The following is a 25764-nucleotide window of genomic DNA, read 5'->3' on the forward strand; positions in this document are numbered from 1 at the left end:
AGACCACAGGCATTTATTTCACAGCAAGAAGCCACAGGCCACCGTGATGATGCCATGCTTCAGGTTATAAATCCTTCCCCCAACTGGGGATCAGGAAGGAAATGTCCCCTGTGGGACTGTATGGATCAGTGAGGAGCATTATTGTGCAGGGTTGGACCTTCCACTACAGCACCTGGCTTTTGGTGTCTCCAATAGGGACAGGATACTGGGCAGCATGGACCACTGGTATGCTCTATGATCCGTGGGGCCTGATTCTCCTCTTTCACTGCAGTCTGATGCTGGCCTTGCTCTGCTGGTCAATGGAGTTATTCCTCATTAGCACCAGGCTGAGAGAACCGATACTTCTCTGTGTCCATGCAAGACATTGGTACAGTGGTTGCTCTCACACTTAGAAGGGGCTTGATCTGGCATTGTGTATAGCATAACAGCAAGATCAGGAGCTGAAAGGTGACCAAGAACTTCAGCTGAGGCAGCAAAGTGTCTCCAAAAGCCCTTGTGCTGGTGCTTATGTCAAAACACAGAGGGGAAAACGGGTAGCGGAATGAAGAGCCAAAGTCACTGTGCAACAGCAAAGTTGTGAACTGCTGGAGACAAATGATGACAGGCTGCTGATCTTGATGCTATTTGGGGCTTGGTGCCCATTAAAACTAGGAACTTGTTCCTGGGCTGTACATCCTGGGCGGGTGTATTTCTGGTATTTCCATTTGGGCCATGTTTAGATTAGGAAGATGGGTCATATTTTAGAAAACATGTTAACTAGGGAGGTGCCCGGGGCTCCTCACAACCAACCACCAGGCACTAAACCTTTTTTACACAACCGTTTGAAAATGTGCAGCAGACACACTGTTAGACACCAGCTGTTTTTCTACCTATCTATGTGGTGTCTATCGCGGAGACACTGAGCACAGTGCAGTCAATGCTGTATTCATCCTCACCCGCTGGGAGGCAGGGCCATACCATTACTCCCATTTACACATAGGAAACTGAAATGCAAAGAGACTAAGGGCTACATTGTTAAAGGTATTTAGTACCTGCTGGGGAGCCTATCTGCATCTTTAGGAACTTAAATGCTTTTAGGAATCTGGCCGCTTGCCCAAGGTCACACATGAAGTCTCTGGCAGGGACAGGGCATTGAATCCAGTTCCTCACTGCAGCCTTTGCGTATGTCTCCAGTGCACACTAAGTCCGAGCTCTGACTCAGATTTGAGCCCAAGCCTTCCTTCTGTCCACACATAAATCAGTCTGATTCGGGTCGCAAGCACGCAGGACTCTGCAAGGGGGGGTGGGTCTTAGCCTGACTGTGACTTGGGTCAAAGCCCTATCATTGTGCAGGGTGGACGCAGCTCGAGCTGCAGACCCAAGACAGGAGGTTTGTAGTGCGGGGTGGACATGTTAGTACAGCTGTGAGATCTGGCTCCAGCAATCGTAAGCCCAGGTTTAAAATGCAATATGGGCGCTCATGCATGGGCTTGGAATCGCTGAGTCCATACACCTGGATTGACGATGTAGTGTAAACACACCGTCATTCCTCAGCTCTGCTGTCATTGTTTTAGCCCTCAGCGAAACGCTCGTCTCATATGACACTATGCTCTCATGGGCTGTATCGTTGCTGGTAGCTACTGGATTAGCAATCTAGTCCACATTCAAACATTAGACACATGCTGATGAGAAATAAAAACACAAACATGTCCTATAGACTTGTGCAAATCCTTTAGAAGTCTGTGTAAACAACCAATAAAACTATGAGACAATTAACATGATTGGCTCATACTCACATAAAAATATCAAAAGCAGGGATGGATGTATTTTTATTATAAACACCTGGAAGGCACTCAGGTGCTGATAGACATCTAGGGTGGGGTTTTTAAAAGCCACTTAAGTGACTTAGGAGCACAAGTCCCATTGCAAGTCAATAGGGCTTCTAAATCACTTAGATTGTTTTGAAAATCGTATCTGTGAAGTATTATATCATTAATGTATCCAGTATTTCAGGTGTGTAATAGTTAAAATGCTTCATCTTGTTTCATGCAAGATGCTATGTGTTATATGACATCAGGGAAATGTAGCTAGCTAGCTACTTATAATACAGTGTTTCCCAACCATTTAAGTAGCAAGTACCCTTAACTTCTGAAAATAATTTTAATAAGTACCCCAACATTCAATTTTCCACGGGATTTTATGTTTACAGACTAATGTGAGCCATATGTTGGAAGAAGGGCTGAGTCTATAAGGCTGTGATCTGACATTTCTCATATCTAGTGTGGGCAGGGTTACCACCTTTACATCAGGGGTGCACAACTCAAGTATGTACCTGGGCTAGAGGTGATGTTGGCCAAAGCTAGGAGGCTTTGAGCGGCATGCCAATGCTGGGGAACATAAAATGCCACGCCAATTTTTTTGCCATAGATTTGAGAGGAGGAAGGGGTGAGAGAGAGACAGGAAAAGAGGGTAACTGGTGAAATCTGGGGCTGTCATAGTTGCGTGAAATTGACAATTTTTCTGGGCACTGGGCTTTGAGCCAGGGAGGGAGGCTGCCACCTGGGCAAGTTGCAGGAGGCTGCCGCCCACCTCCCAGCTAGGAGTTAGGACCTGGCAGGAAGCGAGGGGCTGTTGCCTGCCTTCCCCAGAAGCTGGCAGCTACCGCCTGCTTCCCAGCTGGGAGCTGTGACTGGGCGGGAAGCGGGGGCTGTTGCCCAATTCCCCCAGAAGCCGGAGGCTACCACCTGCCTCTCCTTTACTGTTTTTCCCCGGGTACCCCCTGCCTGTGTCTCGCGTACCTGTACCACAGATTGAGAAACTATGACTTAGATCGTGATGCTTTGCACTTCTATAGAAGTTTCATCCCTGAAAGTTACATTGCTTTACCATCCAGGGTCAGTATCTTCACCCCCATTTTACAGCTAGGGAAAATGAGTTACAAAGAGGGGAGGTCACCCAGTGCGCCGGTGGCAGAGGCCTGTCTAGAGCCCAGGAGTCCCGAGCTCCCCACCAACCCACCAGTCTCCTGCTCCAAGTGTATAAGGTCTATATCAGCAGTCCCCAAACTTTTTACCTTATGCCTCCCCCAGCTGGGGTAGGAAGTGGGGCCACTGTTGGGGTCAGGGTCTGCAGCTGGGAGCGGGCCCACGGTTGCGGGGTTGCAGTCAGGGCAGGGGGCCAAGGCAGGGGCCGGGGGCTGAGGCCATGCACCATGACTAGGGGCTGAGAGGGGCCAGGCGCCTAGGCTGCAGCCAAGCTGGGGGCAGAGGCTGTGGCCAGGCCCAGAGCAGAGCCCGGGGCAGAGCGGGGCTGGGTGGCATCCCCTCCCCGCTCCCCGTGAGGGCTAGCCCAGGCCCAGCCACATCCTCCAAACATTCCTCCAGTTTGGGGAACTCAGGTCTATATGTATGCTGGATCCAGACCCGTAGATACGTCTATGGGGAGAATGTTTTTCCTCTGTGGAAATTCTGCTGTGTTTGCAGCCTCTGGCTAATCAGAGGACTTTAACCCCAGGGCTCTGTCTGCCTCTAGGCCCCTCCTGGGCTCTGCTCTAATCCAGCTCAGACTTCTCTCTCTCTGCAGTACGGTATGTGCTAGTGGAGAGGTTTACGAAGCAGCAGCTGTGCTGGGCTGAGTTCCACACATTGATGTGTCTCCACACAGCCCCCTAATCCTCTAGCCTGGCTCCAGGAATCCTTCCTTTTCTCAGAGCCCCCATCTCCCCCCAGTGCCACCGGAAAGGCAGATTGTCAATGATGGTCCAGGCTTCTGCCACGAACCTCAGCCTTGGGACTTTTCATGCTTTGCTGGGCGCTGCCAACGTGCATGGCGCTGCACAAACAGGCAGGTGCAGCCCGTTTTCCAGGGACTTGAGGATCTAGCGCAGGTACAGACCCACTGGGCCACATGCAGAACCAGCATAAGCAGGCAAAGAGCCGAACCCTCATTGCCCTGCAACCCTAGCTAGAGGGCCGCTGGGCACAGGAGCCAGGGGTGGGGTGGGCTGGTGGAGAGGCCAGAGAGTATCTGTCCTCTGCTGGTTCTCCACCGATGGCAAAGCCCCAGCGGGGCTTTGAAGCAGGGGCACAATTCAGGGCTGGCCTAGCCGGCACAGGGGACCCGCAGCCCCTGCAGAGAAGAGCTGGCATCACTGTTTACAAGTGCCTGCTGTTCCCCATCAAACTGAAGTTGCTCTTTGCGACTTTAGGACTTCCCAGAAACTCACTCGACCATAGAAAAGGGTTCTTAAGCCTGAGCCAAGGAATCAAGCCAATTACATCCCTCAGCAGGTTTATTGCTGTGGCAGCTATAGGATTTGTTCCAGCCGGAGCTCATGGTTGGGCTTGGGCGTCTCCCTCCCGAGTCTGAGCCAGCAGCTGTTCATTTTCACCTGCATCCATATGTCATGAGGTGTTAGCTGAATAAGCCTGGCACCCACTAGGATACAATCACTAGGGGCATCTACCCTCATGCTGCAGGGCACAAAGCCATGGCTAACTACGGGGGTCAGGAAGGAACCTGCCTTCCTAGGACAGTATTGCAGAGCTCAGTGCACTGCAAGTGGGTGGAAGGAAAACTGCACCTTCCTGTGACTCATCCAGCTTTAGTCACCATCTGAGACAAGTTATTGGATCAGACGGGCCCGCTGGTCTGCCTGGCTGTGGCAAGGCAGGTGGGATGCAGGGCTAGATGGGCCCAATGGTCTGATCTTGTGCAGCAGGGAAAGAGGGATAGTAGCCTGGATGGAGTCAGTGAGCTAATCCAGTACTCTGGATTAGGGGGATGAGACTGGGCTGGATAGACCACTGGTCTGTTCTAGACTGACAGTTCCTTTGTTTTCTCTCTATCACCCCTTACTTCTGTGCCCTCTGAAGCAGCATGGCCTTGTGTAGCAGGGTCCTCTTCTTGACAAGGGCTCAGGACCCCACAACACCCTCACTAGGACCTGGTGTCTGAAATGTCCCAGTCAGCTGGATGTTCCAGATACCAAGGGGGTGAGCTGCAGCAGGGAGGCGCCGGCGGTTCATCATGCTGGGGAGGTCCAGGTTCAGAACTGGTTTAGCCAGAAGCAGGGTGGTATATGGGCCGTGGGGTAGGGGAAGAGATTATCAGCTCCATTAGACTGTGGAGCAGTGTCCTACCTGCACTGTCTGTACCGCTCACGTGCCATGCAGAGATCTCCCAGCACACTCAGTCAGGCTGGTGCCTTGCTGGTGGTTTCAGGGAGATTCACTCCTGTGCAGTGGGGTCTAAGTGCCACTTAAATACTGGAAGCAAAACCCATTCCTCTGCCTTGGGGAAGTTTTACAATACGTTAATTTAAAACAATAGAATTTGCTCTCTATGCAAGGATCCCTAGTTTAGCAAATTGATTGTGATTGGGAATTATGTCCTCTTTTTCTCAAATGCAGCAACCTCTGGGGTAGGTCACAGCTGCTTGTAACAGCTCACAGCGACACTATATAACACTTGCAGTCAGGAAGTGAAGGAGAATTTTGCATCCAGTTGAAACTCTGGGGTGAAATGTAGGTCAGCAGAATGCACTTACCCCAGACTGGAATTTTGCTAGGATACTGCGGTGAACACTTTGATTCCAGTGCAAGGTACAACCGGATTTAATCACCACAAGAGCCTCAGATTGACATCACGTCCCTGTAATGGGGACAGTGGGGGGGGAGGGGGGGAAATGTTCATAAGCACCTTACTGATTGAGAATTGAAGGCCCCTGGACTTTCAATGCCTATGTCACTTACAGAAGTTCTACCCCTGCCTGTGTGTGAAAAGTGCCGTTTTCCACATCGCTGTCATGCTTCATCTCCAGCCCCTGCTTACAGTCTCGCATCCAAGCACAAACCCCATGAAATGCTGCTTCGCTGGGGACCACCCGTAGGAGCCCAGCAGCAAACAACACAGTTGTGCAAACAGCTAGTCTCTCACTACAGTCCCTGGCTCTGGTGCTGAGGCTGTGCAGCCCAGCAGCAAACAACACAGTTGTGCAAATCTGCCCCTCAGTGCTCACTAGGCAGGTCTCTCACAGAGATACAGTCCCTGGCTCTGGTGCTGTGACCTGGTGCTGAGGCTGTGCATGGGGCTCAGTCGTACCCACTGTGCGCTGATCCCTCTGCTCTGGACAGCCATCGTCTGGGCCCTATGTTGATATAATTAATAACGAGGCACCTGTCTGGATCTTTAAGCAGCAGAGTGCTTTTAAAATCTGCCCCTCAGTGCTCACTAGGCAGGATCCATTCCAGGTGGGTACAGAGATCCGGGCCAGGAACTATCTGTGATCCTGCCAGGGAAAAGACTCTTCTCTGAGGACGCCTAGGTGCTAGGCATGGGGAGGACACCCGCTACCTGTGAGCTCACTGCAAAGGCCGGGGTGGATCCCACTGCCCACTGGGAAGGGGTTCCGGATGCAGAATGGGATGGCTAGGCCCAGCCCACCGTCAGGGACTGAGGCTGCTTCCAGGGTGTTAGCAGGTGGGATGAAAGATGAACAGGGACTCCTGCTGCGAGCTGAGGGGCCTCAGCCTGTCGGCGGCTCCCAGCCCTGGCGGAGAGAATGCCACGCCCCAATTTCCTGGGGGCTCCCTAGGCATCGGGGTGGGGCCATGCAGCCATCCCTAGAGCACCCTGCTCGGACAGGATGGCTCCTTTGAAAGTGGAAGGCGGAGGTCGGTTACTTCTCCCTTCCCGCCTCTCCAAGACCCATGCACCCCCTTCCCATTCCCTGCCCAACACTCCTGTTCTGGCCGGGGTGAGCCCCAGGCCTGAGATCTACCACCCACTGCCCTTTCCCCCCGTGGCTGGTGTCTCAGAGGCGCCTGGCAATGTCCGTTGCACAATCTGCGTGGCAATCGCTGCTTTGTGTTGCGGTGTGTCTGGGGTGGGTGGATGTTTTCGAGCAGGATATAAAAGGCAGGAAGCCGTGAGGGTGAATCACAGCTCAGGGCCCTCCTTAAAGGAACCCTGCCCCATTCCCCTTGGGCCAGGGTGGCGTGAGTCAGAGCAGCGCTTGGGGGAGGGAAGGAAATGGCGAGATGTTGCCAAGCTGGGAATCCAGGTGCCCCCTTCCCCTGGCCAGATCTGATGCCCCCTCCTCCTTCCCGCCCAGACCCCCTCCTGGATGGACAGCATTGCTGTGGCAGGAGATCTCGATGTAGGGAGAGCTCTGGCCAGCTGGCAGGGAGCCTTGCATTGCAGGGGGTGCTAGAGTGGCAGGGGAAGCGGTCCTCACCCCCTCACTCCCCCGACATGCCCATGGAGCTGCAGACGCCTCCAGCTTTAATACTTCAGTGATTTTAATGATGTTCTCCCAGGCCCATAAAACCTGCTTGCGCAGTGACACAGGGGAGGGCAGGGGGGCGCTGTTTATCCCCCCAAATATGTGTCAGCTGCGGCCACAGCGACTTACATGTGTCCACCCCTTTGCCCCTGGAGTCCCCTACTAACCCGCACCAGGCTGGCACAGCCCTGGCACCCACAGGTCGAGCTCCGTTCTCGCAATCAGACACCCACCCTGTTAGCCACAGGCCTCCGCCCTGCTCTGGGGAGGCCTCTGCCCGCCAGCGGGGCAAGGAGAGCTCGGTCTCACGGCTGACAAAGGGGCCAACAGGACAATACCTCAGGAAAACTGAGAGGCATCGGGCCAGGTGGAGGTGCCTGACAGCAGTCCAGGGGTGGCCGATGGGGATCATCTGGCCAGGATGACCATTGGCCCCTTCAGCGATTGACGGGATGGAGCATCTAACCGGTGGCCTCTGCGTTTGTGGATCTGCCTGGGCAGAGGCATCTGATCTGGAAATGGCAGGCTGGGCTGTGCCCGCCTCAATAGCAGCCGCTGCATGGCAGATAGTGTGAGCCGTGCCTGCCCTGATCTCTGCGGCCCAGACAAAGCTCCGGGCAAGATGGAAAGAGACCAAGCGCAGGGGAGAGACGAATGCTGTCTCCTGCTCCGCTCTAGATCCCACCATCCTTGACTGGGGAGTTGAGCATGGTGCCCCTGGTGAGTCAGTGATTGACACCCAGCCCCAGCTGCCAGACAGATAAAAAGGAGATGGGCACCTGTAAAAAACTGCTACACCTGAGCTGGCCAGGCTGCCAGAGAAAGCAGGCGCAGAGCAGGCTGGATCGAAGGGTAACAGGCCGCACTCAGAGGGGACGCTGGTTCCTTTCTGGAGGTGCCAGGAACCATGAAACACCTCAGCAAACGTTTCTTTAGGCTAAGCCACATTTGGTGCTGATGGGCTGAGATGGCTCCATGGCCTCAGCGCAGCTCCCCTTGCCAGCAGGTCCAGGCAGTGTGGGATGTGAGTAAAGGTGCAGCCAGCCCTCTTCTGTGCAGAGTGGGGGTGTCCCCTCCCCAAACGGCCTCTGTGCCTCTGCCCCAGCAGGACATGGGCTGTGGCTGAGCCTGGCGCTGGGCATGGCGGGTGGGGAAGGAGCTGTGGTTTGAAGGAAGCCCCAGAGGTGGGAGTAACAGTTCCGGTCTCCGCCCTTCTCCCTGCAGATAATGCCATGGACCTGGGAGCTCTGCGGAATGACCTGCCCAACACCTTGGACAACCTGTACCAGGGCTGCCCGGAGCAGGAGCGAGCCAGGAACCTGGCCAATGGCAATGCCTTCCCCACCGGCGAGCAGGACAAGGCCGGGCTGCTGGCTGGTGGCGACGTGAAGCGCTCACAGCCGCTGTTCATCCAAGCCAACAGGTTGGGAGCAGGGCATTGTGGGAAACTCCATCCTGCCCGTGACAACTGGTGACCCATCATTTTCCCAGCCGTGTGCCCAGCCTGCCCCTGGGGGGCGGGAGAGCTAGCGTCTATGTCCCCTCGTGGAGCTGTGACACCCTCACCACCATTAGCCCCAAAGCCACATGGTCTTGGAAGGTTGATCAGGTTAAAGCACAGGACTGGGAATCGGGATTTCTGGGTTCTATGCCCAGCGCTGGGAGGAGCATGGGGTCTAGTGGTTAGAGCGGGAGGGGGGGAGTGAGCTGAGAGTTAGGACTCCTGAGTTCTGTTCCCAACTCTGCCACTGAATTGCTGTGTGACTTGGGCAAGTCCCTTCCCCTCTTCGTACCTCAGTTTCCCTGTCTGTAAAATGGAGGCTTGTGCTATAACCCTACCCCTTGGGGATGGCGAGATGGAGTGAAGCGTCAGCCAGTGGAGGGATCCAATGGGAGGAGACAGGTGCAGCCTGCAAAGAGGGCGTGTTTGTAACAAGACAACCACATAACGCAACATGAACAGAAAAGGAACCAGAGTCTCCCAGCCCCCACGCTTGGACCTCGCCCCTGGCACTGGCCCCCAACCATCCCATACACCTTTACTTCCCAAGGAGCCAACATACAGGCCCCGTGGCCAGCTCTGCTGGGGTTAACCCCCTATTCGCTGGGGAACTGACAGTGCCGGGATGGGGAGATGGATGTTTGTGAAGCTCTTTCCTCACCGGAGAGCCTGGATGAACAGCACTAGGGAGAGCCAAGGAGTTTATGGTTAATTATTAACTCGCCCGCCCACCTGGCTCTGGGTATCAGCATCCTGGGCCCCTTCTTCAGCCTGAGGGACTGTTCAGTGGCACAGTGAAATCATCAGGCCTGCTGCTCTGACGAAGGAGGGAAGGCGGGGGGGGATTTTGTTGGCACGGCCATCAGTCTCTGGGCGGGGGTCTGTGTGGCTCACATGGTCTTGCTTTACCCTCTAATTCAGCCAAGAGTCGTGCTGCACGGGGCAGGGCAGGGCTGGGGAGCTGGGGCAGGGAGCCCCCCTGCGCTGCCAGGCCCCTGCACTGCCTGCGCCCTCACCCCAAACCTCTCCTCTCTGGCAGAAAGTTGAAGGAGGAGGAGCCGCGAGCGTCGTCGCTGCCGTCCATCCCCAACCCCTTCCCTGAGCTCTGCAGCCCCTCCAAGTCGCCCATCCTCAGGAGCCCCACGGCAGGGCAAGGCCCTCAGCATGAAAGCGGCTCTCACGTAAGTGCGCCTGCACGGCATCCGGCCAGCCCAGAGGCTGGGTTGGCCACAGTGGTGGCTGGACACATGGGGAATCAATGGGCCTGCGTACCAGGACGCCTGGCTTCTCTCCCTGGTTCTGGGAGGGAGCAGGGTCCAGCGGTTAGGGCAATGGGGTTGGGTGTCAGGATGTCCTGGGTCCTATTTCTGCTCAGCCACTGCCCTGCTGTTTGATCCTGGGGGAGTCATTCCCCCACCATGGAGTGGGGATAACGATACTCAAGTACTAATGTTGCTAGTGCCCTATCAAACCCCTGAGCTGGATCAGTCTGGGATGCAGCTGGGCATGACAGGGCTTGATGAGGCAGGCAGTTGGTTCCCATAGGGACAGTCGGCATGGATCCCGGTGTGTTTCGGCGGCCCAGGCCCCCACAAGCTTGTAATTACAGGCAGGATAGTTTCCAGGCACCCTTGGAAGCTTTCCAGGCTTCACACCTCCCCAGGCAATCACCTGCCTCCTAGCTGAGTCCAGCACAGCCGCTTAACCCCTTCCACGCTAAATGATGCACCCTGAAAAGACCAGAGGCCCCAGCACGGCACCCACCGTGTACACCCACCCGTGCTGGAGACCTGGATCAGTGTCTTCTTTGCTGGACTGGTAGTGGGGGGCAGCGAAAGGGGCTAGCAGCCCCACATGAGAGATGGGTCCTGTGACATTGTGGCACGGGATAATGCAACTCATCAATGCCTCTGAACCAGGAGGAGTTGCAAAGAGCAGCGAGGGCTGGGAAATAACGCAGAGAGAGACTGGAAACACGAGCAGGAAATAACATTTCCGATTACTATTATTTAAAGTCTATATCACAGCAGTGGTTAGAGATCAGAACCTCCCTGTGTTGGATGCTGTATAAACCTTCCCTGCCCCAAAGAGCTCACAATCAAAACAGATGGCTGAGATGGGCTGGGGCAGGCCAGGAGACAGGGAACAGCTGGGAAATGCAGGTGATTCGCTGCCAAAACAGATGATCTGAGCCCAAGGGAGGGAAGTGGCTGCACTTTCTAGGCTCAGTTCCCTTTTCCTGACAAATCTGGTTGGTTTTGCTCTCTGAACCCCTTAACCTGTTTTTCCTGAGAGCTGGATCAATCGGGGTCACTCACTGGAGATTTCACAAGAGGCCAGGGTGTTAACTCCTGGCATTCTGCCAAATCCCAATTTGAAAAGCTCCATTCCCTCTTGCTAAACTCCCCCTATAGTTCAGTACCTTTCTTCATTCCCTGCCCTAAAGTATTAGGCAGTGTTGCTCAGGCCTGCTGAAACTGCTGACATGCTCCACCCCAGAGGTGGCTGCATTTCAGCAGGTGGGGATGGACGGATGGATGGAGGACTCTATTTTTCACATGTGAGCAAAGTGCTTTGGGATCCTTTTGGATGAGAGGCACTATAGACATGTCAGTCTCTGTCTATGTGTCCATCTTTGGCTGTTCCTTCAGGTTCTGCAGGACAACTGGACACAGCTGGCAGCTTTCTGGGCTGGGATGGGGAGATTATGGGGATTATGTGTCTGCCCCTGGAAGAGTCTCTGTATGTCTCTTGGAGATCTCTGTGTCCCAACACTCTCAGATCTCGCAGCCAATTTACTGATTTACTGGCAAGAAATAAGATTACAATTAAGGGCTTTAGAGAATAATAACAATAAAGGTTCCTTTGCCTTTCATCTGGGGCGTGGGCACTGTTGGGTGGGTGGGAGGGGGGTGCTGGTTTGTTCTAATCCCCGCTGGGATTTGATCACAGACAGGAGGAGCTGGGGGGCCAGGGTGGGGTGAGGAGCAGAAGGCCAGTGGGAGGGGATCGCATAGCCACAGACGGGTCACTTTCCCACAGGGTCACTCTGGTGCTGGGCCCGTCCCTTCCCATTGTACCCAGGGGTGGTGTCTGCGTGCACCACTATCGTATCTTTCCAATGCACTTTCGGATCTCTCTTCTGCGGGGCGTCTCACCCACCCACTATGTGCCATGAGCTTCATGGCACGCATGAGGGGGGAGCTTGTGGTTGCAGGAGAGCGGCTGGCAACCTCCCCATGGCCTGGGCTGCCCCCTGCCCCCTGCTGGGGCCTGGGTGTTCAGAGCAAAGCAGACCCCCCCCCATCGCCCTGCCCCTCGCACAGTCATTTGCAGCAGTGCAGAGTTGGGTGCACAAGGCTCCCATGAAAGCTTTGCACTGGTGTCACCGATGCTAGGAGGCCCAGGACAGTGGAGATCTGGGCCCAACGGAGCAGCTGATGGGTCAGTCAGGCTCATCCTGAAGTCAGAGGGACCCACGTGGGACCCTGGGACCTGATTCCCAATTCAATTCCAGCAGATTCTAAAATGGTTGCTGCGCAGAGAGAGGAGGGGTGTTAACAATCCTGATCCTTTGCCCACTGGGGGAATCTCAGACATTCACCCAATCCCCCAGCTTGGCAGGGAAGGGAGGAACTTGGATTGCTCCACCTGCCGCTGAAACTCAGCCACCTCTGGGGTGGGCTGCAGGAGTTGTTGAACAGCAGCAGCACAGCACGGGGCAGGAAGTGAAAGCGAATCCTATCTCCAGCTGAATCTGTAGGGTCGGAGGGGTGGGAGGCGAGAGGGGTTTGTGTAGAATACCAGCGTTAATGCTCCATCAGAGTCTTTTTTTAAGGGGAGAAGACATGAGAAAACTGGAGAGGCAGTATCCCGAGGGGCAGGATACCAGCCTGGGAGTTAAGCAGCCTGGGTTCTGTTCCCTTAGCTGCCGTCTGACCTCTTTGTGCCGCAATTTCCTCTCCCACTTCCTTATTTCTATTGCTCTGACGCCCAGGGGCCCCAGTCACAGGCCAAGGTCCAACGGTGCTAGGCACTGTACAATCACAGAACAAAAAGACAGTCCCTGCCCCAAAGAGCTTACAATGTCATGAGCTCTTTGGGGAGCGCCTGTCTCTCACCCAGTGTCTGCACAGTGGCTAGAACAACGGCGCCCTAGTCCCAGCTGGGCAAGGACTGCTTCTCGCTGTGCATCCATGCAGGGCCCTCATCTCAGCTGGGGCCTCGAGACAATATCGAAGCGCAGGGGATGAATACTAACAAGGCCTGCCGTAATGTGGAGGCCCTTGGTCCCTTATCGCCTGTCCCCTGCTCTGCTGGGGAGGCACAGGGCGTCGAGCAGTACCCAAAGAACAGGCAGCAGGGCTGAGAATGACAGGCTGGCTCTGCAAAGGGTGTTGTTAGCCATATGTTCCCCCCCACCCCGCTCGCTGTACCAGTTCAGCAGGTGCTTAGCCCCCTCTTGTGGGCCAGCTGGGGACTAGCAGGGAGGATTCGGGTCTCAGCCGTACGGGTGGTGCTGCGGCACATTGATGTCATTGTAAATTCTTTGCGGGCAGGGCCGCGCCATGCTGCTGCTTCCCGCCAGGATCCCCTGGAGGTGGACAGTCCAACAGGGATGTGAACGGGAGGCTGGACGCCCGGGTTCAACTCTTGGCTCTATCCCAGGCTTGCTTGCGTGACCTTGGCCACGTCCCTTCGTCTTTCTGCCTCCATTGCCTGGCTAGGGGCAATGCTCCAGCTCCCTCTGGAGGGGCTGTTCAGGTTCAGTGGGTGTGAAGTGCTGCAGGGACCCTCTGGGAGAGAGCGCTGTGGAAGGGCTGTAGGGTTAGAGACTCAAGGAGCTTGTTGCATTCACAACCCTCCCCCCTCCACCACCACCACCACAACACGCACCCAGAGCTGACCAGCCAGACACCTGGATTTGCAGCCGAGGCAGGAATCCTGTGCCCCTCGTACCTGCTCTAGCTCTTAGATAACTCTCCCTCTTAAAGACGTGAATAGACCCCTGGAGTCCTGAATCCTTGCTGTCATCACTAGACAAGACTCCCTCCCAGATTTGAGTCCTGGTGCAGGCTAGTCTGCAGTGCTCCGGTATCTTTGCATTGTTTGTTTTCTCTTTGTTGCTGGAGAGATTGTGGGCCCAGTCCTGCACCTTGGGATTCCTGCCTTTGACTCTGACAGGGACAGGACCACCCACCCCCAAGCTCTGCTGGCTGCTGACACTTTTCTGTTGGCAGGCCTATTTCCAGCTAGCGCGAAGCAGCTGGTCATGGGGTTCCTCTCCCCACAGTGCAAGGGTGCAGCTCGGGGTGCCACTGCCACCTAGGGAATGCCACTTTCCTTCCCCACCCATATCCTGCCCCCAACGCCAAACCCCCCAGCGACCTTTCTTCCCCCAGCCCATCCACACGCCTGGCAGGGAACCTCACACCCTCTGTTATTCCTGCCAGCAGGCAGCCTGTTTACATTAGCCAGCAGCGCCCATTCCCTTGGACTCTCCTGGGCCACAGGCAGCAGCTCTTTGAGATGAGACACATCTGGGCCAGGAGGAGCAGGGCTCCCTCACCCTCCAACCATCTCCTCCCTGAGCTGACCTCTCCACCCTGGCCGGAAGCCCCTGATTCTGCCTCTTCCATGGCCTCTCCCCTGCCTTGTTCCTCTGCCTCCGGGTTTGGTCCTGGGGCTGAGGGGCCGGCTGGGCTGGAGATCTCCCTCCATGGCAGTGACACAAAAGTAGGCTAAGGTTACCTGGCAACTGGGTCTCTGGGCAACCAGTGTCCCTGGCACCACTTCCCCAGGCGCTGGGAGCAGAAGGACGCTGCAGCCTGAGAGCCAGGGGTCTCAGAGCCAGATGGGGAGGGGTCTTTTGGGAGGGGGTTACATAGCTGAGCTGAGCCAGTTACCAGCAAGAGGGGTTTGGGCTTCTGGAGATCAAACCACCCTGTTCCAAAGAGTCAACGCCTGAGAACAGTTCCACGCCCCAGCCCCACGGGAGGGAGACAGAGAGAGCTTGTGCTGGGGAGGTCTGCTCCCTCCCAGGATCAATCCTGCGACCTTCAGCTCCCAAAAAGGAGAGCCTGCTGGCACTTGAGCTAAAGAAGCACTTCAAGCAGCTGGCTGCAGTTGTAGGTTCTTAGCCTCTGTGTGAAGCAGTTACAGCCAGCCAGCATGTCACACTTCATTCCACCCCGAAACTACCGCCGAGATATTAAATCTCCTGCTTAGGGCTTATGCCAATCTCTTCGCTTTTAGAGACCAGGATGAGCCCTGCCATGGAGGGCAGATTACCACCCTGCTACTGCAGGGACCTCACACCTTCCTCTGAATCGTCTGGTGCTAGGCCCTGGCAGGATGCTGGGCTGGATGGATCTTGGGGCTGATTCTGGCTGGCGGTTCCTGTGTGATCCCACAGTGCTGAGCACGGTGCAAATGCTCCAAAAGTGACCGGGGGGTGGGTCTTGGGGAACAGTCGCTCTGACCAGGTGGGCAGACAGGTCTTGCTTGCTAACACCCTCTACTGTGCACACATCACTGCCTTCCCTTGGGAGGGGGATAAACCTCAGCCCAGCTTGGGTTTTTCCTTGGGACTGGCTGTATGACTCTCCATGCCCAACCCTGTCCTCTGCTGCAGGCAGCATTGAACCCAGCCACAGATACTTTCAGAACTAAGACGTGAGGAGAACAGGGAGCCCAGGCAGTGTCCGGACGGAGGGGGTAGGGCTCTAGGAGAGAGGAATGAACCAGGCCTGGCCTCTGCCCCACAGGTGGTAAAGGTCTTCAGTGAAGATGGCACCTGCCGTTCCCTGGAGGTCACGGCAGGCGCCACGGCCCGCCACGTCTGCGAGATGCTGGTGCAAAAGACTCACGCCCTCCATGACGACAGCTGGTCCCTAGTGGAGCTCCATCAGCACCTGGCCCTGGGTGAGGAGGCATGTACAGCCCAGGGGAGCCTTGCACAGTTGGCGTTGTGCACACGGCCACCAGTGCACATATGCAGCCAAAGGCTTGGGGGGGAGGGGGGAGATGTGCACGGCTGGTTTTGTGCACGTGTGTCCACTAATGCCGAAATGCAAACACGGGCTTGGGGGGGGAGGGGGCACGTTGCCAGCTCTGTGCATGCAACTGCAGGCTTGGGTGAGAGCAAACTAGGAACTAGCAGCCCCTGAAGCACAAGCCCCCACCACATGTGCTAAGAGAGCGACTTTCCTAGCTGGGGTGGTGGCAAGCTGCTGTGGTCTCTGAGGCTGGCCACTAGCAGACATGCTGACCCAGGCTAAGTCAGCGTGGTGTGTTGCACGATCTGTTCCCTGACCCTGTGGCTTTCTCCTCTACAGAGCGGTGCCTGGAAGACCATGAGTCGGTGGTGGAGGTCCAGGCCACCTGGCCCATTGGGGCAGACAGCCAATTTGTCTTCCGGAAGAACTTTGCCAAGTACGAGTTATTTAAAAGCTCACCGGTAAGTGCCTGGGGACCCAGCCCGGCATGACCTAGGGGGCCCAACCGGTCTTTCATGCCTCAGACTCCAGTGGGGGGAGACGACAAGGCATGTGTTTCCATGCACCTCCTGTGATAGGAATGCCCAGGCACAGAATAGCCCTGCCTAGATAGGAGCCAGCTCCAGACATGCATCAGCATGACCTGACGGGACCTGGTGGTGCTCAGAGGAAGAATTTCCGAAGTTGCTGGGAGGTCTGGTTGTCTTCTCTTCTCCTGAACCCCCAGAGCTGTCAAGCTGGGAACGAGCTGTGAATATGCTAAAGCAGCTGGACTAGGCAGCTACCCCCTTGCTGCCAGGAGATTCGTGGCAGGGCCTGGGGCGGGGGACGCGTTCCAGCATGCCAGCACTGCCCTGCCTTAATTGGACAGTCAGGAGACCATCCTTTCATGAACCCATTGGTACTGATCCAAGGGGAGCCAGCCTGCTTCCCAGCCAGACGCTGGGTGCTGCTATGGTGCAGAGCCCTTCTGCTGCACTTGTGTTTGCCCCAGAGTCTCCGCGAACCATCGTCTCTCTCCCTTATCCCAGCAGTCCCTGTTCCCTGAGGTGATGGTCTCCAGCTGCTTGGATGCCAACAAAGGCATGTCCCACTCGGAGCTCATCCAGGTATGCTTGGACTTGATGCCTGATATCCTCAAACTCTGGGGCCAGTTCAGTGTCATCTCCTCCTTCCCATGTGCTCCCCGACCTCTCCTCTCCCCTCCTGCAGAACTTCCTCAATTCCGGCAGCTGCCCCGAGATCCAGGGCTTCCTGCACCTGAAGGAGGTTGGGCGCAAGGTCTGGAAGAGGTTTTACTTCTCTCTCCGGCGCTCAGGGCTTTATTACTCCACAAAGGGCACCTCCAAGGTAAGGCTGAGCCCACGGGGGGCAGATTTGAGCCTCTCCTTCCAACAGGTCTGGAAATGATCTCCCCAGCACCACAAAGGGGCACTGCAGGAGGGGTGGGGCTGAAGACATCCTATGGCCACGGGTTTCTATAGAAGTGGCTCGTTCTTAGTTACTTTGGGTGAAGCGATCCTAACAGTGCCCTCTATGAGTCACAAGAGGGGCTTGAGCCCTGGATAATCAGCTCAAAGTATGGGATTTACATCACTTGGACTAAAGGAATAGCTCCCTCAGCTGGTAGCAGTGGTAGGTTCTTATCCTGGTATGGAGCGCTGAGTGTCCTGTTGATGCTACATGTACCGCACACATGTGCACGTGGTGTAGGACTCTGTCCCCCTCCAGTGGTGGTTGGGCCACCCTTTGCTAAGGAAGTGGGAGCTTTTACCTCAGGCAGTGAAGGCCTCTCTAATTCAATCCAAAGGTGCTTGCTTCATTCCCCTAGCTGATAACCCAGCCAGCAGCTGGACTTTACATAGATCCACGTACTCAGGCTGCTACCGCAGAAATGATTTTTAAAACCCTTCCTTGACCTTTCATGCCATTTAAATCTGACCTTCATTCCATCAGGCCAGTTATTATTGGTGTTGTTATGGGTATTCCAGTAGTGCACAACACCCCTGGTCAGCACTGGGGCCCCGTTGAGCCAGGTGCTGTACAAATGTGTGGGGAGACCCAAAGGGGTTAGAGACCGATGGGTTATACTACCTCAGGTTTCCCTTTCTGCTTTTCGTGTTCTAAGGCCGCTGTGGCTCCTTGGTTTGAGTTGCCTGTGCCATATGGTTGGGCTGCTACAGTGTCTGAAGTCTGTGGCCCTGCAGGAAGTTGGATGGGAAGTGTCCTGGTCCCTGGTGCCCCTGGTCCATGATTGCCTCTCCTAGTACAGTACATGCTCTTCCTTTCTCTCCTCTCCCAGGACCCACGGCACTTACAGTATTTTGCTGATCTCAACGAGTCCAACGTCTACTGCATCACCCAAGGCAAAAAACAGTATGGGACACCCACTGAGTTCAGCTTCTGCATCAAGGTGAGGGGAGCCAGGGTGTTTCAAGGGGGGGATGGCTGCCACCTGGCATCCTCGGAGCCTCAGCTGTGGGTGAAGCAATCCCTGCCCAAATGTGGCCAAAGCCAACCCTGGTGTAAACCCAGGAGAAGTCAATAGGGTTACACCAGCGGTGAGTTTGGCCTAGTGTGCGAAGTCCTTTAGGGTGCTCTTGAGGTGGAAGGGTGGAATGTAGGAACACCAGCGGCACCCATGAAGGCCGTGAGGTTAGAGCAAAGCAGGGCTGGGACTCAGGAGTCCTGGGTTCGACTGCCAGATGTCAGACTGGAGTGTAGCCTACTGGTTAGAGCAGAGGGGCCTGGGGTGCAGGACTCCTGGGCTCTGTTCCCAGCTCTGGGAGGGGAGTGAGTTCTAGTGGTGAGAGCAGGGAGCTAGGGATCAGGACTCCTGGGTTCTTTTCCCAGTTCTCCCAGTGACTTCATGGGGCAAGTCTGTGCCTCACTCCCCCAGGGGATAACGACTGGGGGGCTCAATTAGCGCTCGGGGAGCTCTGTGCCGTCATCTCTCGGCCGGCGCTGGTGACGGCCCCCTGTGCTTATTGCTGTTGCTCTGCTCTGCAGCCCTACAAGGTGCGCAGCGGCATGAAGGGCCTGAAGCTGTTCTGCAGCGAGGACGAGCAGAGCCGCACCTGCTGGATGGCCGCCTTCCGCCTCTTTAAGGTAAGAGCCTCCCGACCTACCCCTGCTCCCTGCCGCCAGCGCACCGGCATGCTGGAGCTGACAGCCTGCTGGCGGAGGTGGGGACTGCACTTCTGTTTCACTGGGGAGCCCAGTGCCTCTGGCTGGTGGGGTTACTGCTGTTACTTAGCCCCCCTGTGCTGCAGTGGGATGCTACCTGGCCGGTGGGGGTGCTGCTTGCCTGGCAGCACATGGCGTTTGCCCGGGGTGAGGCAGTGCCCTCCTGCTGGGCTTGGCTCTGCTGCTGCTGCTGCTAACAGCGGCGGTTTCCTTCCCAGTATGGCGTGCAGCTCTACAGGAACTACCAGCAGTCCCAGTCCAGACGCAGCCAGCAGTCTTGGATCGGCACCACGCCCCTGGTAAGTGCCTCGCCTGAGCCGCCTTGAGAGCGTGACGAGAGGCTCCCGTTGTCGCGTCTCCAGGGGACACCTTCCCGACTTGCCCGTGGCTGGCACAGCAGGTTGTGTTGGCTCAGGGGGTTCCAAATTGCAGTGCACTGTGGGGCCCCACGCCCACATTCCCCCTACATCCTTCCTCCCTGACATGCTCGCAGAAAGAGTAGAGCCCAAGTTGGAAAAGGATCGGTCCAGACATCAGCTGTTCACTGCCCTCATTGTTCTGGGCCGACATTCTCGTGTGTTGACATCTTCCAAGCTCCTGTTAGCACAGCAGAAGATACTGTTTCTTCCTCACGTCACTAGGGGTGCAATGAATGCCTTCAACATAGAGAGCTGGTCGAAAAATGGGGATTTTTCCTTGGAGAGGGGTGTGGTGCATCATGGGAAGCCCTGGCCAGGGTGCATCCTGGGAGACGTAGTCCAGCCCAGGAGCCTGGCCCATAGAGGAGAATGGCAACACGAGCCGACTGAACTACAGCTCCCATGAGGCACCATAGCAGCCTTTCCAAATCATACCTTTTCAGACTTGGGGGAGTTTGTTTTTTGGAAATTTCACATTTTGTGAACCATATGTTTCATTAAAACCCCAATTTCCCCTCAAAAAAACCAGTTTCAATGGGAAATTTTCAACAGGCCCTTTCCCAGGGCTCCCCCACCCTCCCAGGGCATGGGAGCGGTGCCAGCCAAGATGCCCAGCAAGGCGTGATGCTGTTCTAAAGTTTGCACAAACAGAACTAGAGGTGAGACGGCCCCAGACAGCGCTCTCTAGAGGAGGAGCCTGTCAGTGCTGCGTGCCAAAGGGAAGACAAAGAGACTGGTGTCTGGATCTGACCTGATGGAGCCCTTATGGGGGTTACATATCAGGTTCTCTCTGCACTCCTCAGCTAACAGCATCTCCATGAGGGCGACCTCTCTGGAGGGCACTGATCGGCCCCTTAGATCCACCCCACCCCAAACATGGATCTGAGATCAGTGCGGGGGAAGGGGATAGGTCATGCCCCTTGTTAACCCAGGGTAAAACGGTATCGGTTTAAACAGCAAATCGCCCCCTTATAGCATGGCTGTCAGAAGGGCTCGGCTCTCACATGTCACATGTTGGGGGCATGTCAGGTGCTGCGCTCTTTGGAAAATCTGACCCCCAGCGTGGCATCAAAAAGTCACTGGAGAGCATCAGTCCAAAGTGACATTCATTCCCTTTGACACCTATGCACCTGATGGGGCAGAGGCCGGTTGGTACCTAGAGATGTAGCTGGCCAGGAAATGGTTCCTTTAAAATACCCAGGTGGGATTTTATCATGCCCATAACGGAGCTTTGATTTTTAAGCCCATTTTATGTGGGGGAGAGGTGCCCAGTGGAGAGCCCTGTTTATGCCCAGAACTCCTGTAGTTCAACACTTAGAGGGCCCCAGGCCTTTTGCTGATAAGGCTGTGCTGGCATGATGGGACCCCTCTCAAAGTTGCTTGCATGGCACTGAACTGCAGAGCTGCAGGCAGTGCCTCTGTCCCACCGCTCCCATCTTCCAGTGCAGGGTCCCCCTTCCCCACCCCAGTGGCTGCTTCTCTTCTCAGCTGTTGTTTCATCCCACAGAGGAGCATGTCGGACAACACCTTGGTGGCCATGGATTTCTCGGGGTGCACAGGCCGGGTGATTGAGAACCCCAGCGAGGCACTGACGGTGGCCCTGGAAGAGGCTCAGTCGTGGAGGGTGAGTCTGGGTATCCATATGGAGCTAGAAGTCAGAGGCCAGGCAGAGAAGCGGGCTATGGCTGGAGACGGGGTTGAGGCCACGCATCTTCATCAAGCTAACCAAACAGCTTCCAGCTGACGGCTGGTCTGCATACAGAGCTGCACTGGCTGAGCTTAACCAGTTAAACTGGGATATAGGCTATTACATGCAGTGTTGTTGTAGCCATGTTGATTGATCCCAGAATATTAGAGAGAGCAGGCAATTGGACCAACAGAGAGAGAAGCTTTCAAGTTCCACAGGGCTCTTCCTCCAGGCTGGGAAAGGTAGTCAGAGTGTCACAGCTAGATACGTGATGTGAACAGGTTGTTTAGCATAAGTAGTTAGCTCGTATTCTAATTCAAGGTGAAGTGGCCCGTTAGCACTCCTGCACTTATAGGAGAAAAAGTGGGGTTAGTGGGTTACAGATTGTAGTAATAAGCCATAAATCCAGAGTCTTTATTAAGACTGGAATTTTTAGTGTCTTACACAGTTATGAATTTAAGCTCCCAGGCTCATCTTTTGAAAGTGTTGGGACGGATTCCTTTGAGAATGAGGACTGATAGGTCAGATACAGAGTGATCGCTGTGTGAAAACTGCGATAGGGCGTTGTTCTCTTTTATCATTTTCCTGTGTGAGTTCATTTGAGAGCATAGTGATTGCGTGGTTCACCCACAGAGTTGTTATTGGGACATTCGTATATGAACTGGTGGGCGGTTTGGTCAGCCAGAGAAGGGAAGCAAAAGCAACATCCTAGTCCTTTAAAGGCCCTTTTTTCAGGCCACGATTTATTGTGTGAACACAAAGGATGCAAAATAAAACAGCTTAACTGACGAATGCTGACTGCTATCCTCAGCGACTTTTCCCTGCCTCCACCAGTTGGGATGAAGTGAAAAGAGAACACACCCTTCTCAGAAAGACCACTTCCCTTTCCTTATATACCCCACCCAGCCATGTGATAGGCAGGGACCTCAGGCTCTTAACCCTTTCCACACTGCTTCTTCACCTTGTCACAAGTGATTTTAAACTGGCTTAGTTAAACAGGCCCTAGAGACATTCAGAGAACAATATTTCCACCCTGCAGTAAAATTTCAGAATTTTGACTTTTGTTTTCATCCTGAATTGGGACAAAAAGTTGAAATATCAAAAATTTTCATGGTACAAATAGTTCCAGAAAGTTTCAGTTGGGAAACATCCAAATGAAAATGTCAGTTTTTTCTGTCTAAAAGAAATATTTCATTTCCAATTGACATTTCAGCTTCAAATAACATTTAATTGCCAATTTGAATAAAAACTTTTCATTTACATTTTCCTGAATGTAAAATTGAAAAATGCCATTGAAGATTAGCTTTTCTGATGGAGAATTTTGATTTTGACAAAACCAGCCAGAGAATCTCTCCCAGTAATTCCTGCATCAAGCCCATAATTTTTGTGTGAGCTGCAGGATGCTTTTAGGAAGAGACATCCAGTCTTGAGTTAAAGAGTCCAAGTGACAGAATCACGACGCAAATTGTTCCACTGGTTAATTCCACTCATTGTTAAACATTTGTGCCGTATTTCCAGTCTGAACTGGTCTAGCTTCCTCCGCCAGCCATTGGATCTCGTTCTGCCACTGTCTGCTAGTTTAAAGATCCCTCTGCTGTGAGAAATCTCTTCCCCGTGTAGGTACTGGTAGACTGCGATCAAGCCACGTCTTAACCTTCTCTTGGATAAACTCATTCTAATGAGCTTCTTTAATCCCTTGCTGTATGTTTAGCTTAGACTAGTGCAAGCTTGTGTGTAGACAAGGCCTGAGACGGGCTCCGTGAGGCGCCTATCAACTCATCTGGGAGTAAGAGCTGCTAGCAGCTCAGCCCAGCTCTTCCCAAGTGAGGTCAGCTCAGCCCGTCTCCATCAGTGTTGAGTAGGATGCTCTGGTGAGTGTATGGCGGCACGGTGCCATTGGAATGAGTCTACGGTAGCCCTCACATTGCAGCTTCTCTCCGCTGCAGCCTGTGCTGTTGCTCTCTTTGGATTTGTCCCATCCTTGCTCTCAGGTCATTCCCGTCATTCACCGTGGTGCTCATTTCTGGCTTTATTTTCCCTTAAAGTAGCATTGCGCTAAGTCCTAATAACAACGACACATGGTAAAGCCCTGCTCTTTCCTTTGCACGCCACAGAAGAAGACAAGTCACCGCTACAGCCTGCCGACTCCCTGCCAAGGCTCCCCGCTCAGCACAGGTGAGTGGAGACCCTGCTACCCGGCTCCCGTTGGCTGCGGGTCGCACAGGGAGAGGTCCCTCCCAAAGGGATCCTGGGCTTGATGGAAGGGGAGCCAAAGCCAGACACTGAAGGGACACAATGAGCCCGATTCCCCTGAACCTTGTGCCAAAGCCAAGTGGGTGTGAAACACCAGCAGAGCAGGGTGGTTGTGTCTTATACACACCCTGCACTGGTGCAAACGGAGACACAAAGTGGAGGGCAGTTCGGATTGGGGCTCCTTCTGTCTTAGGGTCCAAAAGTGAATTTTCAGATTAAAAAAATGAAAAGATTTTACAAAACCTAAAATGCCCCCATGGATTTTGGGGACTGGATTAAAACCTTCCCTAGGATCTGATCTACATGGTGGATAAGGGCCTACTACTGCTGCCAGATAAAGAAGGGTCTTGTAGTTAAGGTGCTCAATGGAGACGCGTGTTCAATTCCTGGCTCTGCCACAGACTCCCTGAGTGACCTTGGGCAAGTCACTTGATTTCTCTCTACCTCAGTTTCCCCTACTACCCTTTGTCTTTCTTGTCTATTTAGCATGGGAGCCCTTTAGGGCAAGGATTGTCCCTCACTCTGTGTCTGTGCAGCTCCCGGCACAATGGGGCCCTGATCTCAATTTGAGCCAGTGCTACTTTAATTTATTATTATTGTTTATTATTTGTGTTGAGATAGCATCTAGGAGCCCCACTCACAGACCAGGACTCCATCATGCTAGGCACTGTATAGAAACAGAACAAAGAGATAGTCCCTGTCCCAAAGATTTTGCCTTTTTTCTCTCTTTTGCTCTCTCCAATGTCCCTTAAGTTTTGCGGACCCCAATATACCAACTTGCTCTGTGAAAGGGTTTGTAAGAGAGTCAAATCAAAAAATCTTTTCTTCCTCCGTTTTCTTTTCTTTTCTCAGCCATCCATCGAACGCAGCCATGGTTTCACGGGCGGATCTCAAGGGAAGACACACAGCGATTGATAATCCAGCAGGGATTAGTGGATGGGTACGGAAAGGCTCTGAACACTGACTATGTGGCTTGTATTAACTTGGAATAGACATTAATTCGAGGGACTCCCTGCTGCAGGATGTCAGTGAAGCCAAATGTTGGCGAGGTTCCAAAGACACTTTTACAGTGTTGCCAACTCATGCAATTTTATCCCCAGTCTCACAATATTTTCCTTAAAGTGTTTCCTTAAATGGTATTTTCCTTAAAGCTCCAGCTCCTGGAGACATGTGATGACATGAGAATCTCAGCTTTTTTTAAAAGCGAGTTTCTATCCCTAGTGGTTACAGCGAAAATGTGACCCCCTACTACAGGCTCAAAAACAAGAAGGCAAATAAGAAACCCCCAATTTTAAAAAAATCTGATGATTTTAGAGATAAATCTCATGCTTTGGGGGGTCTTTTGATGCATGTTTTTGAATGGTTGGGGTTAGCAGTACTGCTTTTGTGGATAAGATGAGCACCAGCAGCGATGCTAGAGAGGATAAAATGACAAAGGTTTTTGATCTCCATGCTTCAAGGCACCCATCAGTTCTGGGGTCAGGAGGGAATGTCCCTCCTTGGTATAGGGCTGTGCAATTAGACAGAGTTTTATGACTTAGAGAATTTTGCAGCACTGGCCACTGTCAGGAACAAGATCACTGCCAACTCTCACTGCACAGGGTTACAGTACCCCTTGGCCGGGGCACAGTCTGGCTGCTTTCAACAGCGTTCCGCCTGTGTCTGTGCTGTTCTCAGCTGAGCTGACTGAAAAGCTCAAATGCTGCTCTGGGCTCCCCCTGGTGGGCAGCAGAGGCTGGGCGCAGTGGCAGCCTGTTGGTAACAGCCCCCTTTCTGGTTTTGATATTTTTTTTAGGGTGTTCTTGGTGCGGGAAAGCCAGCGGAACCCCAAGGGGTTCGTCCTGTCCTTGTGCCACCTACAGAAAGTCAAGCACTATCTCATCTTGCCAGTAAGTGCCCTTCCCCAGCCCCAGCTGCCATGGACTGTGTCTTCCCAGCAATATGGGAGGGGATGCTTCACAAACTCGCTCAAGGAGCAAACCCCTGGGGAGGAGAGTCACATATAGGAATGGTCTAAAAGGTGTTCCCAGCTGCTCCAGGCCCGCCCAATCCCAGCAGTAGACACTGTCGGGAGCCCTGCGGGGGAGCTCCTACTTGCTCCAGTCTCAGCCTCTCCCTGCACTTTAAGGAGTGGAGCAGGATCTCTGGCTGTGGGGGGAGCTCACAGCTACTCCAGCCCCAGCTTCTCTGAGCAGGGGGTACTGTTGGGAGCTCTAAGCCCCTCCCAGTGTGAGTCCCTGAAGAGGGACCTATCAGACAACACTAACCGGAAGGATCCCATTTCCTCCGGTATTGCCTCCGGCCAAGAGTGGTCACTGCTGCAGTGGCTTAGAACAGAGGTTTTCAGCCTGTGGTCCCCAGAGCCCTGGGAGTCCACGGACTATGTCTAAGATTTCCAGAGGGCTCCGCATCTCCTGTCAAAATTTTTTAGGGGTTCGCAAATGAAAAAAGGTTGA

The 25764-nt window shown here is 54.2% G+C and overlaps 1 protein-coding gene across 2 annotated transcripts in view; it reads left to right on the forward strand.

Moving 5' to 3' along the window:
- The window catches only part of GRB7 (growth factor receptor bound protein 7), a 47770-nt gene that overhangs the window by 19148 nt on the left and 2858 nt on the right, over positions 1 to 25764 (forward strand). For both annotated transcript variants that reach the window (XM_067541240.1, XM_067541239.1), the window contains 13 exons: positions 8489 to 8687; positions 9805 to 9946; positions 15533 to 15689; positions 16103 to 16224; positions 16795 to 16872; positions 16976 to 17113; positions 18066 to 18176; positions 18773 to 18871; positions 19168 to 19248; positions 20876 to 20992; positions 23170 to 23230; positions 24161 to 24248; positions 25104 to 25197. In XM_067541240.1, coding sequence (XP_067397341.1) covers positions 8489 to 8687; positions 9805 to 9946; positions 15533 to 15689; positions 16103 to 16224; positions 16795 to 16872; positions 16976 to 17113; positions 18066 to 18176; positions 18773 to 18871; positions 19168 to 19248; positions 20876 to 20992; positions 23170 to 23230; positions 24161 to 24248; positions 25104 to 25197 — 1487 coding nt within the window. The remainder of the gene's footprint in view (positions 1 to 8488; positions 8688 to 9804; positions 9947 to 15532; positions 15690 to 16102; positions 16225 to 16794; positions 16873 to 16975; positions 17114 to 18065; positions 18177 to 18772; positions 18872 to 19167; positions 19249 to 20875; positions 20993 to 23169; positions 23231 to 24160; positions 24249 to 25103; positions 25198 to 25764) is intronic.

This window comes from Emydura macquarii, unplaced genomic scaffold, assembly GCF_026122565.2.
Source record: "Emydura macquarii macquarii isolate MOO-44397 ecotype Brisbane River unplaced genomic scaffold, CSIRO-AGI_Emac_v2 contig_629, whole genome shotgun sequence".
Classification (NCBI taxonomy): domain Eukaryota; kingdom Metazoa; phylum Chordata; order Testudines; family Chelidae; genus Emydura; species Emydura macquarii.